The 16010-nt window shown below is 38.1% G+C and overlaps 1 protein-coding gene across 1 annotated transcript in view; it reads left to right on the top strand.

Moving 5' to 3' along the window:
* The window catches only part of LOC149080388 (acetyl-coenzyme A synthetase, cytoplasmic-like), a 1034375-nt gene that overhangs the window by 733670 nt on the left and 284695 nt on the right, over positions 1–16010 (top strand). Inside the window, exon 13 of the mRNA XM_089239527.1 lies at positions 10537–10617. Within this exon, the coding sequence (XP_089095653.1) occupies positions 10537–10617 (81 nt within the window). The remainder of the gene's footprint in view (positions 1–10536; positions 10618–16010) is intronic.

Below are 16010 nucleotides of genomic sequence, written 5' to 3'. Positions count from 1 at the left end.
ACACTTCTAACGAAATTAGACATTCCCAGTCTCTGCACCAGTCTGACTGTCTCTCTCTAAATGAGAAATCGTTTTCATTTTATTCAAAGTTCTTTATGACTTTTTTCAAAAACGTTATAAGCGGGATCCGAATAGGACAAAAACCGAGACTGTCATGTAAAACCGACAGATCTATCCACCCTATTTTGTAGGCTAACTATCATTCTACCATTTTCCTTCGGCGAAGAAAAAGTTTAACCCCCCACGCACTCATGAGAAAATCTTCCGTACACTACTGAATGTAATTCACACACACAATGTACTTACAGTTCCCGTTTGAACTGGACTGGGACAAAAGAAGTCTTCTCCTGGGGTCTTCCGTGTACCTATAATGATTAGCTAAAATGTTTCACAAGCATCTTTATAGTTAATTTACTGTGCAATCAAACAAAAACTATAGCATTCATAGACCTGGAACCCATGTCAGTCTCCCTTATAAAGATGTCATGGGTTTTCGCTGCCCTAATTTGTACCGAATTAAGTTATTGAATTAATAACAAAGCAGGGGAGATTAGGTCTGAATAGGCAGGTCCAAAAAAAAGAAAATAGAACAATAACTGTTTTAATGTAATTATTATACAGTATGTCATCAAATGGAAGTGAGTTCCTTATGGCCGTTACCTTCATTTAGACTGCTCATGTTTCAAATACCGCTACACAACTAGGACGCGGATGGGGCTCCAGCTTGGTGACCCAGGATGAACCAAGTATTTGCTTAACATTTTTTATTATATTTACCATTAAATAAATATAGCCCCCCCTCCCCCGGGAGTCGTTTTATATCGTTTTTCAGATAATCCGAGTCAGTGGCATCGGAGCCGGGGTTGCTGTGGGTACTGAGCACCCATGGTAATTTTCGGCATGCATCCGACACCTGCAGAATCGATTCAGAAAGCAAATTTATTTGTTCAAAACAAAGATGTACCCACGGGTTCGAAATACTTCCGAAGCTCCTGATCTTAGTCCTTGGTAATTTGAGGTAGTCTCGGTGCCATTCACCCCGAGTTTTCGACTTTGCTGCAGAGGTGTCCAATATAAAAGCTCTCACAAAACCGTTGATGGTTATGAGACTGTTCCGCAACACTGTGGCCAGGGGTGGCGTAAAACCAACCGATTTATTACCTATGCGGGACAGCTTTTGACACAGACACGTTTGACGTATAAACCGCTTAAAACTCGAAGATACGTCATGCATTCACATAAATATTATGGTTTTCTATGGAAATTGCTCCATCAAATATATGAGTATATATATTGATAGTTGGAATTTTACTGATGAAACATTTTCCTTCAAAATTTTTCTGCAATTATTTTTTTTGAGTTTAGCGACTACTTCATAGCGGTGCCTCGTGAGTCTCACATCCCTAGACTCATTCCTGTATGAGGCACTTCAACGAAATCAAATAGATTTGAAATATTTTCATAATGTACAGGGTGTCCTGAAAACTTCAATCACGTTCTTTGGCTCAAGTATCCTCACTCCTCTCGCATAAAATTTTTGAAAAAAAAAAAAGCCGCAGAAGACATGGCTGTAATTGATTAGTCATCATGGCGTCTGAATACCAACTTTATCGAAAACTTGGCATGCAATGCGCCACAGTGAATGGCTTAAAGGCGGTAATATAAGGTTCGTGGTTCGCTCATTAGTACCGGCACTGCTACAGGAGCTGGTTCTGTCAATGGAGGGCCATTTGTACAATGTGATATACGAAATTGTCAAGTCCAAATGGTTTTCAGTATATTTGCATTTGCACAAACAAATTTAACATGAATTGCTTATTCTATTCCGTTTTGGGGGACCACAATTATTTTTTTCATTTCTTATACCAACTGCGTAACTCGCATAGTCATTTTACATTTTTTGCTTGATGTTGCATATACCGTGAAACCTCGATACAACGACGCTTTTTCAAGTGCTGCCTGGAAATGCCTAAATAGTCTAATATATTTTCTCAAACAAGCTACTTAAGCGACGGTGCAAGTGGTGTGGTACACCCGGGCGGCATCTCGGGCTGTAGTTAAATACCAAATTTTTTTAAAAATTTTCAAAAGGGAAATTCCCACACCCAAGACATTATGCTTTTGAGCCATGTCTTAACGACGAAGATGAGGAACGGACAGACAGAGTCTGGGACAGTAATAATAAACAAGAATATACTGTGTGACAAGAGGCAAGTGTGCATTCTGGTGCTCCAGTAATTTTTTTCGAACGATTGAATATAAGCAAAGGAGAAAAAAAAATTCGTCTTCTCACTTATCCGGTCTCCTCCTCCGGTCCATACACCTCTAGAGCATAACGCCTTTGAAATAAATTTTTTAGAAAATGTAGTTATTCTTGCCCTTTACCCATTTTCGGACAAGTGTAACTAATGATGGTTCATCAATAAGAGCTGCAATGTGGATCAAGTTATCAGGCATAATCAAGAACAATAAAAAAATAATCCTGGACCACGAAACGGGTAAGTTTATTTAAACGTGGGACGTGTGGTTACGCTTGTAACCACTTTGTTTTTTTTGTTCTTCAATAAGGTGGAAGCGAGCATGAATTACGCAAGTTCCACTAACTTAAGGATGTACCTAGACCAGATACGTATTGAGCTCCTGAAAGAGGCAAAGAACATCTAGAGAGGAAAAATAAGAAAATACGTCGTAAATTTTATGATGCATTACTATATAGTTGGGAGTAAATAATGGCTGAGACATTTTCTTGATTAGACACAAAAATTGGTAACGAGTGTTGAAAAGAAAATTGATTCCATAAGTAATATTGAAATACAATACGTGATCGTTAAATTTGATTGCCTGTATCTTGGCAATAAAAATCTTTCAATTACTAGTTTTTCAATATTTATTTAAATAATAAATTGTATAACTAAAATTCAATGTCAATCATTTGAAATTGCAAATAATTTTATTTTCAATTAAAAACACCAAATTTTATTTATGATTGCGCTGAATTTCAAGAAAATACATATTCGGCCGCCGAGTATTCGGTTATTCGTCCCATCCTTAATAAGGCACTAATAGAATTTCAATTCTGAATCCATTAAGCACATGAATATCGCATGGTATCTATCATTTCGATTCATTATGCTCACCTCAAAGATTTCTTAATAGACCACCTATTATATGCAAATGCATAAATATTAAATAATACAGTGGTTCCCGCTGAAAACGTTTTCCAAAAAACTGTCATGGAAAACGTTGTAAGCGAGAACCGCTTTAAATGGGAAATCTTAATGAGAATTATATATACAGTCGATCCTGCTTTTCGTTTTATCGCTTAGTACGACTTATTCTGATTTGTTCCCAACTCACCAATTCGCACTAAGATTTCTCATTTAAAGCATTTCTCCGCTTAAGACATTTTTGTCACAGATTTTTTGAAAAATGCTATAAGCGGGATCCACTGTACTTAGAGTTGAGACCACAGAAATAAGTCGTACTAAGTGGGAACACTATAAGCGAGAACGTTAGAAACGGGATTGACTGTAATCGAAATAAGTGCATAGTTTTAGATCACTTCATTGGAATAAAATCTTTTTCTTTTAATGTTTCTGTCGAACTAGTTCACATGTTTTCTATATTATCATATTTCTATCCATGTCTGGCATCTGTGAGTTGCCGTGATTATAATTGATTAAATTTAGTTCAGTTGATGTAGTTATTTTTCTTTTCCCACGATATATCTTGTATTTACGATCAATCCATATCGTTTATATATATGATCGTGTAAGTGCTCATTAATTTATGTATGATTGTACTAGTTTTCTCACTTATGAAACAATCAACTTCCTTTCGTTTCACGATGCCGTAGTTGGGTCCACGCACTGGGCTGATAATATTCAGGCGAGATTAGTTGCAGAGTCTCTCTATAGGATAGAAATCCCTCTGGATAAGGACTTATGATCACCTCCGCGCCGAGCTCGGTAATGATAAAAATAGTTCCACTGAAGCTATATAAGTAGTATAGGCGTCGCTTTACCGAGATTTCCGCCTCTAGATGGCGCCACGGGAAATGTTTTCGCGCGTTTTTGACCGACTTCCTTTTTTAGCCGGATTTCTCACCAGATTACCTGTCCGATATATTTTCAGGATCTCGCACCAGACTACCTGTCGACCGTATTTATTTTCAAAATGGCAGTTGGTCTTATTTATTTGGAAAAAACTATTTCAGCACATTATCGGGATTCGAACCCATGACAACTGATAAAGTCTTTCGTTCTCCAGGCTAGTGTGCCAACCACTGAACCAAATAGACTTACAAGACAAATGCCTTATGAAATAAGTATATAAAAATAATAAAACGTAGAACGTTTAAGGAAGTGTATTAAAAAACGTCACTCCTAATTTTGATGTGCCTATGATCGACGATTGTCCACGGAGTTATTGGTGAAAAGGGCGAATATTGCGAACCATATCTACTGTTTTTCAATTATTTTCCACAAACCTTTTTTTAAATAAATTTTTAAAAATTTTCTCAAGATGGTCGATCACGTGACCCACGTTGATGACGATACTAGATGGCAGCACTACCGATATTTAACTCCCGTGAAAATTATTCACTAAGGGCGGTATTCACCGACATGGTTTAAACCATAGTCACAATTTTTTGATAAGAGATCGTCGCGGATTTGTTAAATTCAGGGTTTTAACCAATCTATGTTGATCTCTTATCCAAAAATTGTAACTACAGATTTAAACCATGTCGGTGAATACGGCCCTATGTCGTTATATATAAAATTTTTTATTTTTTTATTCACTTCAAACACTTAAAAACCAGGGTTCACCGGTCTCGATATTCATAACCTTGTAGAATAAGTTGGATAAAATAAAATAAAGTGAAATAAATAAATTTTTAAGTGTTTGAAGTGAATAAAAAAATAAAATAAAAGTGCGTTTAAATAGGGCCGTATTCACCGACATGGTTTAAATCTGTAGTTACAATTTTTGGATAAGAGATCAACATAGATTGGTTAAAACGTAAACGGCCGCTCCGTAAACGTTAAAACGGCATTCCTGTTGAAATTTATCGGGAGAAAAAGAACACACCATGCATGCAAATGTAGCCTGGGGAAGAAACCGTATGCAGTCACACACTGAATGAAAGGCACGGACGCAAGCCCTGCGAAGTTATTCCAGCATGCAACCGTTCTAACAGTTGTAATGTACGAGATAATGGCGCACTTTAGTAATACTGAAAAAGCAGACATACATTTCATTTACGGAGCTGCAAACGAATGTACCACAGAAGCATCATTTTTTTTTTTTTTTTTTTTTGTGTACCTTTTAAACTTTTTTCATATCTTCTCTGAGTGAATCACCTTGTGTATATATACTTATTACATATAGAATAACTAATAAATATACGCAACTGAAATAAATGTGTAGATAATAACTAGAAAGGGGGAACTGACACCTTTGATGAAAATACAAAATTTACGTTGTTTTCATTATTTTATTATTTATTTACACTGGTGAAATATATTAAGAGAATTTGTATATTTTATCGAATTGCATGAAATGCACTGAACTGAATGTAAAACCACTGCTTCTAGACAAAAATGCAAATCTTGTACGTCAAATACGTAAGCGTACACGTGTGTGTAGGCGGAGCCAGTAGAGAAACAGGCTTTATAAGCGCGCTTATTTAAGACTCATTTCGTTCGCTAGCACAACCTCGGCGAATTTCTTGGTGTTATTTTGCAGCAATCGCTTAATTTCAAATTGTAACAGTAAAAATGAGTAACCACCAACGTTTAGATGATGGAATGAGGTGGCGAATTGTGGGGAGGCTAGAAGCAGGCCAATCTCAAGTCCAGATTTGTAGATAGTTCAATTTAACGCCCAGCGTTGTGTGTAACTTATGGAAACAGTTCAAGAATACCGGATCCATCGAGAGAAAGCCTGGGCAAGGTCGTCCAAGAGCCACGGCGGCCACAGAAGATCAGCATTTGTTGATTATAGCGAGGCGTAACAGGAGTGCTACAGCTTCTCAGCTCTCTCGTGACTTGTATGCAGCCACAGGAACCCGTGTATCAAGGGTGACTGTTTCCAAAAGACTTCATGAGAGAGGGTTGTTTGCAAGAAGACCTGCTGTTTGCGTCCCGCTCACTTCTACGGACAGGAGAATCCGTTTATCATGGTGCAGAGAGCATAGAGATTGGAGTATGGATCAATGGGCGACCGTTCTCTTCACTGATGAGTCCCGGTTCAGCCTAAGCACCGATTCTCGCCGTACGTTCATATGGAGAGAACCAGGGACACGCTACCTACCCTCCAATGTCCGCGAAATCGACCATTATGGCGGAGGAGGTTTAATGGTCTGGGCAGGCATCATGTTGGATGGCCGCACACCTCTCCATGACTTTGAAAGAGGCACTGTGACTGGTGTGAGGTATAGGGATGAGGTCGTGGAGCCCTGTGTTTGCCATTTCAGGGGTGCAGTTGGCCCTGAGTTCATTTTAATATACGATAACGCGAGGCCACATAGAGCTCTTCTGCTCGACGATTTTCTAGAGAGTGAGGATATTCGCCGGATGGATTGGCCAGCCTATATCTATTACGCTTACGTCGTTATACAACGAGGTCGTTAGTGACGTCATGCCCTTAAAGCAAATTCTCAACGAGCCCCATAACGCAAATCTCAGCGACCATCGTCAAAAACTTTTCTCAGCAACCCGCGGTATGTCGTTATGTATTTTACGAAAAACTCCCTGGTCCGAGAGATGCGTTAGCTCTGAAAGGGATGGACCAATCGGATAATTTTCTCCGCTGCTGATAATCATCATCACTATCAACGAGTGCTGCAGCAGGTGTTATTATTAATCTATTTTTATTTATTTGTGCGCGTTAGTGTGTGTTGATTGTCCCTAATTTTCTAAGCTACATTTTTTTTTTTTTAATTCATCCGGATTCTTTTTATTTTCATCAAATATTTGAGAAAAAGGTAGGGTATGCACGTACGTGATACTGGCGCGGTGAAATTTTCAAAATTATTACGTTTAAAAAATGATTTTCTATTAAAGTTCAATGATGTTATGAATTTCCAAAATGACAAGAAAAAATATCATCATATATTACCATGTTTTTAACATTTACCTACCGTCTTGATATTAAGTCAAAATCAAGAACAAGTAACCTTTTATTTACATCATTAATTAGACAATTGGTTTCTTTGTGTCACATATGAAAATGAAGTGCCACCAAATTTACATTGGTTTTTTTTGTTTTTTTGACATCTCTTTTATACTCCGATCAGAAAATGCACTCAAGGATTAGAAAAAATTTATTTGTTGATTAATAAAATTTACTTTGATTTTTTATAGTGTACTTACTGCACAGAGTATAGTGTGTAATGGTGTTTACTGCATTACACTTCTTTGTACTGCACAGAAAGTAGCAATACAATTATTTTAACACTATCAGTGATATTACAAAATATCAATGATATATCAAAATATCAAATATCAATTAAACGAATTAAGAAGGAAAATCTGGAGACGTTTAAATATATATTGACGTCGAGTTTGAACGAGATGTAAAAAAAAATATTGAGCGAATTTCAAAATGTCTTGAAAACATATCGCGATAAAGAGATTTACCAGTTAAATAATATTGTTATATTGAGATGAGTTTAAGATTAGAATAAAGGCATTTCCATGCAAGATTGAAAAAAAAACCGTTGTGGAGTGATTTATCTTTGTACCGAGAATATAATAATTTATAACGATTTACCACTATGAATAATTTTTTCCAATCAGTATGTGTACAGATAACATTTTAAACGATAATGCTGTCTCTGAATCATGTTACTAAATTAAGTAACGTAATTCAGAGAATTATCATTCATTATAATGAACAACTTGATAAATTAATAATGAATGAATAATTTCCAATTCTAACTAATTTGTCTCCGTTGCTCTCACCATCGAAAAATGTACGCGCGAGCGGCCATGTTTATTTCCGTAACGCGAACATAACGAGTGGTCTCCGGTTCTCGTTAGTTAACGTTTCACGTAGCGATGATGATAACGAAAATCCGCTAGTAACGATGTGAGAAAAATCAACCTTTAGCGATGGTGACGTAAACCTATCCCACAATGCACCGCAAACACGTTTGAAACGCGGGCATAACGACATGAGCGTAATAGACCCCCTGATCTCCAGACCTTAACCTTATAGAGCATGTCTGGGACTCTCTGGGGAGGGCAATTGCAACTCGCAATCCCCCTCCGGGAACCATCCAGGGAATGAAAACAGCGTTGCTGAACGAGTGGGACCAATTGCCACAGGAAATGATAAACTGCCTTATTTCAAGTATGAAATCACGCTGCGAGACCTGTATATCCGTAAGAGGGGACCATACCCCCTATTAACCCATCTATTAACCCCTTTTTTTGTTTATTCTGCAACCGCTGTTTCATACCTTCCGACTCCAGCGAGTGTTACGCACGATAATGCGTGTGTATTATAATTATTGAATGGTTATTTGTTTTGTATTGTATCAATGTATGTACATATCAAATTTCATTAAAGTCGGTACAGTAGTTCTAGAGATAATCGACCAGGTCTGCAAATTCTCTTAATTTCTTATACCAGTGTATTATTTTTTGGTTGGAAGAAAATTGTTTAGCACAATCACACTTGCAGCACTATTAGGTATGGAGTTGAGTTACTTAAATCAGTTTTAAAATTTTTAACTCCAATTAAATTTTCAGAATTAACGATTTTTCTTAGCGGAGACGATATATGAACACTTTCTCTCAATGTGTATGTCTCTCTCTCTCATGGGGGTAATTATACAGTCGGATCCCGTTTTAACGATTACCGTTATAGCAAAAATCTCGTTTTAACGAACACTTTTCTAATCCTTCAGATAAATTGACATAGGAACAATGCAAAAACCTCGAATTCCTTTATAACGAAGTGATTTCTCCGGTCTCTCGGAGTTCGTTATGACGGGATTCGACTGTATAACTTAAATTCATTGCGAAATAAAAATGTTTTGAGCAAATTTAAATTTTCAATATATTCTCAATATTCTATATTTTCAATTTATATACAGGGTGGTTATAAACAAACGCTCAAAGTTCGCTACACGCACATTCCCACATGCATGAATTCATTAGAAGTTCCGCATTGGAATGTGAACGAAGTGCATGTGTAATATAGTAGTCGTTTTATTTTATGATTTAAAGACTCACTAAAGAGAAACTTTTCAAATTTCAATCTCTAAGGAGTCATGAGGCGGTTTAAAGGTTATAGGACAATCATGGCCGAGCCGAAACCGCTGAAGCTATAAATATGAAATCTAATCAGTATTATATTTTATGACGTAGATACCCACTAAGGCCTGGATTACACTATAAAAGTTTTGTAAAAGTGCTTTTATAAAACTTGAAGAATCCAACCAATAAACTGATCGGTTGCGTTTGCTCGAATGTAACCGATAAACTTATTGGTTGTATTTTTCAAGTTTTATAAAAGCACTTTTACAAAACTTTTTATAGTGTAATCCAGGCCTTTTAGATGAATTTTCGTCCTATGATTCCAATGGGTTTTTGAGCCACCTGGAAGGACGACTTGCAAGCCGTCCGGAAGCAAGCCGACTTGCAAGCTGCGGAAATGTTGTATGGTACACCGATTCGACTTCCGGGAGTTTTCTTTATACCTAGTCGTCATCACATAGGTCCATCAACTTTCGTCGATCAGTTGGAGACCACCATGGAAAATCGAAGTCCAACACAGCCTTGTCGCCATGGAAAACGCCCTTATTTCATTAGCAAAGGTCAAAATTTACTGTCTGACAAAAATTTACTACGCACCGACAAGTTCAGAAGCTCCAAACGAACGACCTCGCCAGATGTTTTGAAGATCTAAAACGGTCTACCACACACAAATTCTAATCAGAGGTCAACCTGTGTTATTAAGCATTGACAGTCATCGCTGACGATGACTTTTCCCTGTTCTCAACTCCCACAAGCCCGACAAGGATCAACCAACCATGACTACCCGCTCTTGTAGACGGATTAGGTCCCGCATGTAGTTCTCTCTCTTGCAAGCAGTTCTCTCGCTATCGCAGGCGGGGGATTACCTGTAGGGACTCGGTCAGACCCGAAACGTTGGTTTAAGACCATCAACAATAGAGTGGTTGGTTTCCGAACGCTCTAGTGAATGGCCGCTCACAAATTATTGATCCTGTTGTAATAGTCTTTTATAGTTTTATTTACGCCTTTAAATGTGTGTGTGTTTATAAATTGAAAATATTTAAATACAAAGATGTCACTCCATCGTTCTCCGCCCCCATAAAAATCACCATTAAAGCTGAAGTTCATGCTTATTAAGAAGTGTGTTGATTAGAGTGCTTATTCTTAGAATTGCGGTGTTCGTGAAAATTGAATGATATTCGTGAAAAATAATTAATTTTTTATATTGTTTTTGATCAGGCTACCTGTTGTACCCGACTAAAAGTTTCCAATTATTTTCTTAATGCAGACATTCCCTTTCTTCGGTGTCATTCCAACACTGTTATCGGAGGAAGGTAGTGTAATTCGTGGAGAAGGAGAAGGTTACTTAGTAAGTATACCCTATGTTTGTACATTCATCAGCCCACAATTATACCTTTTAACCCTTAAACTATTTCATTATCTATAGATAATGCGTATAGTGGCCTGGCCCGTCATCCTCTAATGATTTGAATTCCTTTTTTTCATATTAAATTCTTAAATAACGTTAAGTTACGTGCTCTGTGTGAGACCAGGTCATTTTCCATTCTTTAGTTAGAAAATAAGGGACCGTCGTGTTGTGGCATTATAATTGATTGCCATTCTATCTCTATAATCCATCTACAATAGAGATTACGTAGCATTTAGTAATAGAGAAGCAAAAAAATCTTTTTTCTTATATCGTTTTTGTTTATTATATCGTTCACCCCGTGTATCGAAGTCGAATTATTTGCAAATTCGAATTTTTAAGAAACCTAATTTAATACATCGAGACAGAAACTGGGACGTCTAGTTAATGATAGTCAATTAACATTTAGAGCAGAGTTTTTCAAAAAAAGTACCACTGCATTTTAGGATGCCAGGAGACATTGAGAGAAACATACAGTAAAACTTGTTTTCAACTGAATCGCAAGGGACCTAGATTATTTTCCGTTGTACACAGGTTTCCGCTCAACCCTCTTTTCGGCAGAAGCGTCTTAAGGCGCTGAAATTTTCCATGTCATTTCTAGGCAAGAACGTTTCTAGACACTCGTCAAAGCCAGTTCCTTCCCCGAAAACCCTTTGTGCCCTGAGTGACAAGCTGCAACTCCCCTTCTCATTCAGGTGTCCCTTTGGGGCTACTTCACAAAAGCAGGAAATTATACTGGAGGAAAGAGTGCGTATTTTATTGTGTCCTTTCAACAAAACCGAAGTGCTCATGTTCAAGTACCGCAGATGACATAACACCAAACATGGCCCCCACTCTGTCCCTTGCGGGATATAAGCGGATTACCTTGCGGCTGGGCCATGCTGGAAGAACACTCCTGGCATCCGGGCCCGGCGAACACCCCCCGACTCGCAAGCCACCTGGTCCGCCCCCGCGGGGACCCCACTACATTCCAAGCAACAGCAGCCACCCTCCGGGAAGCTTATCAGAATATTGCCGACGATGTGGAAAACAGAGATGAGCTACTCGCGAACACATCAAACATTTCGATCCATAACTAAATACGACATCAAAGTGTTAAGGGAAAAAACACACACGGAGAAATTGAGAACTAACTATACATGTCGAAAATCCAGAGCGAACTGACGGGTAACCCCTCAGCCTCGTGGCTGTAACAAAGAAAAACTACTCGCTCAATTATACAGTCTAAATTGGCTCATCGGGCCAAAATATGCTTTTTACAAAAATAATTATAATAATAATCCCCACAATACTCCTCCCTGAGACCGTAAGTCGGTCAGACTGGAGGAATTCGAAACCTTACAGTTCGTCCAGAACGAGTTGACAGTTCGTGGGGGATCAGTTTTTGTCTTGTTCGATTCAGAACAGTTTGCTTCTCTCGTAATTTCTTCTGGAGTATTGAGGAAGAAGGACGGCTTGAGACGGTCGATCGAAACAGTTTGAGAGTTGCCATTGACGTCCAAGGTGTAGAATTTATCGGTTCGTGCAAGAATCTTGAAGGGTTCGTTGTATGGTGCCTGAAGCAGTCGTTGAACTCCATCCACTCAGACGAAGACGTGGGTAGCTGTCGGCAAAGTCTTATGGACGAAGATGTCGTGTTGACCATTATGCCTCGCCGAAACAGGCTTCAGGTTCTGCATGCGCTCTCGGAGATGAACCAAGAATAGGTCAGCTCGTGGGGAGATCCTGCAAGAGTGAAAATACTCACAATAATAAATACTCAATAATCTCACCATAGACAAGTTCTGCGGGACTAGCGCCAGCATCTCCCTTGAGGCTGCAACGGATTTCTAGCAAGACGGATAGCAATGCTTTCGTCCAGCTGTGAGACTGGATACACATGATGGAAGCTTTTAGCTGTCTGTGGAATCTCTCGACCATCCCGTTAGCAGCTGGATGGTATGCAGTGGTTCATGTTCTCTCTGTACCCAGTAGACGAGTGAAAGAATGGAACAGTCAGATTCGAATTGTGCACCATGGTCAGTAACAACCTCTGGGACACCGAATCTTGAAATCCATCCTGCAAAGAAAACTTCAGAAACAGATTCAGCAGTTTGATTAACCATAGCCTCGAGCCACCGAGTAAATCTGTCAACGCATGTGAGACAGTACGTGTAGCCTTGCGAAGGTGGTAAAGGGCCAATTATGTCAATATGGACGTTCCTAAACCAAGATTTGGGTAATGCGAACTGTCCAAGTGGTGACTTGACATGTCTGCTGACCTTGCTCTTTTACAAGTAATGCAACATTTAGCAAAATGCATGCAGTCTTTTTCTAGAGATGGCCACATGAATCTGCTTTTTACCAGCGTTGATGTAGCACGTCCACTTGGGTGTGACAGCGAGTGCATAGAGTCAAAAACTTCTTTTCGTAAGCTTTTAGGTACAGGAGGTCGAATAGCGCCTGTTGAGACGTCGCATTGAAGATCGGGACATCGGAAGGAAGTTAAAATGGTTTTTTTAAAAAAGTCCAATTCGGAATTGTCAAGCTTACAGGAATGCAAACTTCCATCGCGTTACTGTTCCTGTGCCATGAGTTGATAGTCAATATTGCCTGGCAGTTCCATGCCTGCCATACGTGTAAAAGCATCGGCGATAGGATTTCGTCCGCCAGAAACATGCTGTATGTTGATAGAAAACTACGATATGAATTTGAGTTGTAACTGCCTGGGAGAACACTTGTCTGTCTTCTGACAAAAGGCATAGGTGAGAGGCTTATGGTCACAGAGAATATTGGGCCTAGGTCAATTTGTCGCGCTCAACTTGTCGCGAGACAATTCGTCCAATGTCAATTCGTCGTGCTACAAACTCGTAGTGGTACAAATTTGTCGCAGGCTCATTTCGTCGTGACAAATTTGAATTGCTTTAAAATTCATATGTTTGTTGTGATCTTATAAATAGGGTAGTTGCTTTAGGCGTAAAAAATGGAACTAATTTTTTTTCTCATTAATTAAAAATGTTCCCCCTTCTAATCTGTTTTAATTTTTAACAAATGAAGGAAAGTATTCATTGAAGTCGTGGGACATTGGAACGTACACCAAAAGAAGATAATAAATTTGAATCCAATAAATATTTAAAATTTAATTTTTGCCATATAAGCCGCATTTCTGTCGGGATTTCCATTTCTCGCAGTGAGGGGCGTTGGGGAGCTCACCCAAATAATAAATTGGGATGAAATAAATTTTGAAGATTTAGTTTCGATCGTATAGGCCGCACTTTCCGCTTTCTATAGGGATTTCTATTTCTTGTAGCGAGGGGCGTTCGGGGTGCACATCGAGATAATACATTGCGATCAATGTGGTCCCAGCACGATTTCCGTAATTCACTATTAAATGTGGAGAATATATCTTTAAGGAATTTTTTAATCTAAGTTTTTATGTTTAGTATTTTGTGTGTAGTAGAGTACAGCTGCGAAAAGTATTATTTTCAAATTTTTTTTTTTTTGCAATGCAATGTACATTTCAAATCACTTTATATTATCACACCGAAATAATATTCAAACACTCCGACCATAGGCACCAGAAACTAGGGGGCTGATGCCATTTGAGGGCCCCCCCCCCAACTGCAATAACTCATGAATATACAATGCAATGCACCATTTCTCCTCCTGAGTACGGGTTCGAGTCCCTTATAAACGGAATGAATGGCGATTTTCAGCCCCTCCCCCCTCCTCAATGTTTCCTTCACTTTTGGCTGGTCAAGGATGCCAGAAGTTTTGGAACTTGTGGGTTCTTGTCTTGATCTTGAAGTAGGAAATTTTGATTTCTGAATCATTTCTCTGGGTGCTCATACCCATTCCATAAAGTACCCTGGGCACCAACAACATCCGTCTCTGACACCACTACAAATGGAATTGATTTTTGATTGGTTTTTTTTTTTCAACTCTAAAGTAACAACTCTCAAGTAAAAAGAATGAAATCAGACTTTTAATTAGCCCTTTATTAATTAGACTTTAATTAGTACATGAAGTATGTAACTTCATGTACATGACACTCATACGGCTCCAGCCAAAGATTAGTAAAAATTTCTTCTTGCAACACAAGTGAATTAACATTAACAGACAATAAAGGATTATATTCAGAGGTATCTTTCCTGGGTGGGGAGGGAGTATGCGGGCTTTATCCCAAGATGACAAGTTCAAGTGAAAGGGCGTAACCGAAATTGAGTAATTGGTGATCAAGAACATGAATTAGAAAGGAAGAAGGGGAGGCAAGGTTTGAATTATGGAAACTATAAATGGTGGGAAAATATAAATCCGCCTCTGATTATAGCCTACATTTATTAGGATAATTTTAATTTTAAAAACAATTCGTATCGTACATGTAAACACTCCACAATATCTAAACTTTTATTTATTTTCAGTGCTTTGAGTATCATTTTATTTAAACACTTATATGGCGTGAACATGGCAGTAAAAACTTGATGATTCATAGAATAATAAATGATGGTATTTTGAACTACCATAATTTTTTTTCTTTTTTTAAAGATACGTAGAAGATTTCAATTTATTGCAATTTAAATTGAATTCAAACAATTTAATTTAAAAAGTACTACATATTATTTTTTGTCATCCGTATAATATGTATCTCTAATTTAAGATACAACAAAAAACTCAAATAAAGAAAATTAATAATAGGTTAATTCATTCAATTGCATTAAAAGTTTTTCTAATTTTGGAACATGAATTATGGGGAAAAACTTTTAAACACACTCAAACCAACATATCATTTCCACGTTCGGTTTTGCAATATTCCCTGTTTTTGCCAACAGAAACATGTAGACCAAGCACACCAACCTTGTGCCAAAAGCTTAGACGCTAATGAAAACTATGTGAAAATATTCAAACAAGCCAGCCAAAGATATGCGACTGATTATAAACATAAGATTAACGGTTGTATTATATCTATGCGACTGACCCATAGTCGTCTTTCTTATTGGTGATTGCATTGCCTTTTCCGGTGCTCATCCTGCGGGCATTATGAAAACTTCATCGAATCGTCATTCATAAGCACTGTACATTTCTACCCTTGATCTGCACCCAACTCCCTTCTCTGTGAGAAATAAAAATCCCAACAAAAGTGGGAAGTGCGTCTTATACGGTGAAAATTAAATATTAAATTTAATTGAATTATTAATTAATTAAATATTTCAGGTTCTTATGGAGATACTGTAATGGTAAATGTTGGTGACTCTTGAACGGGGGGGGGGGGTGCGGGAGAAACTCGATCCCATGGGGCAGATAGAAATTTACCGTTTAAGGTAGGCTCACTGTAATTTGGGGAATATCATACAAACCGA

This window comes from Pholcus phalangioides, unplaced genomic scaffold (genome assembly GCF_987345545.1).
Source record: "Pholcus phalangioides strain wild (caught in Gottingen) unplaced genomic scaffold, Ppha-v1.0 ptg000011l_1, whole genome shotgun sequence".
In the NCBI taxonomy this organism is placed as follows: domain Eukaryota; kingdom Metazoa; phylum Arthropoda; class Arachnida; order Araneae; family Pholcidae; genus Pholcus; species Pholcus phalangioides.
The sequence above is the reverse complement of the archived record's forward strand: the minus strand, read 5'-3'. Positions and strand labels throughout refer to the sequence as shown.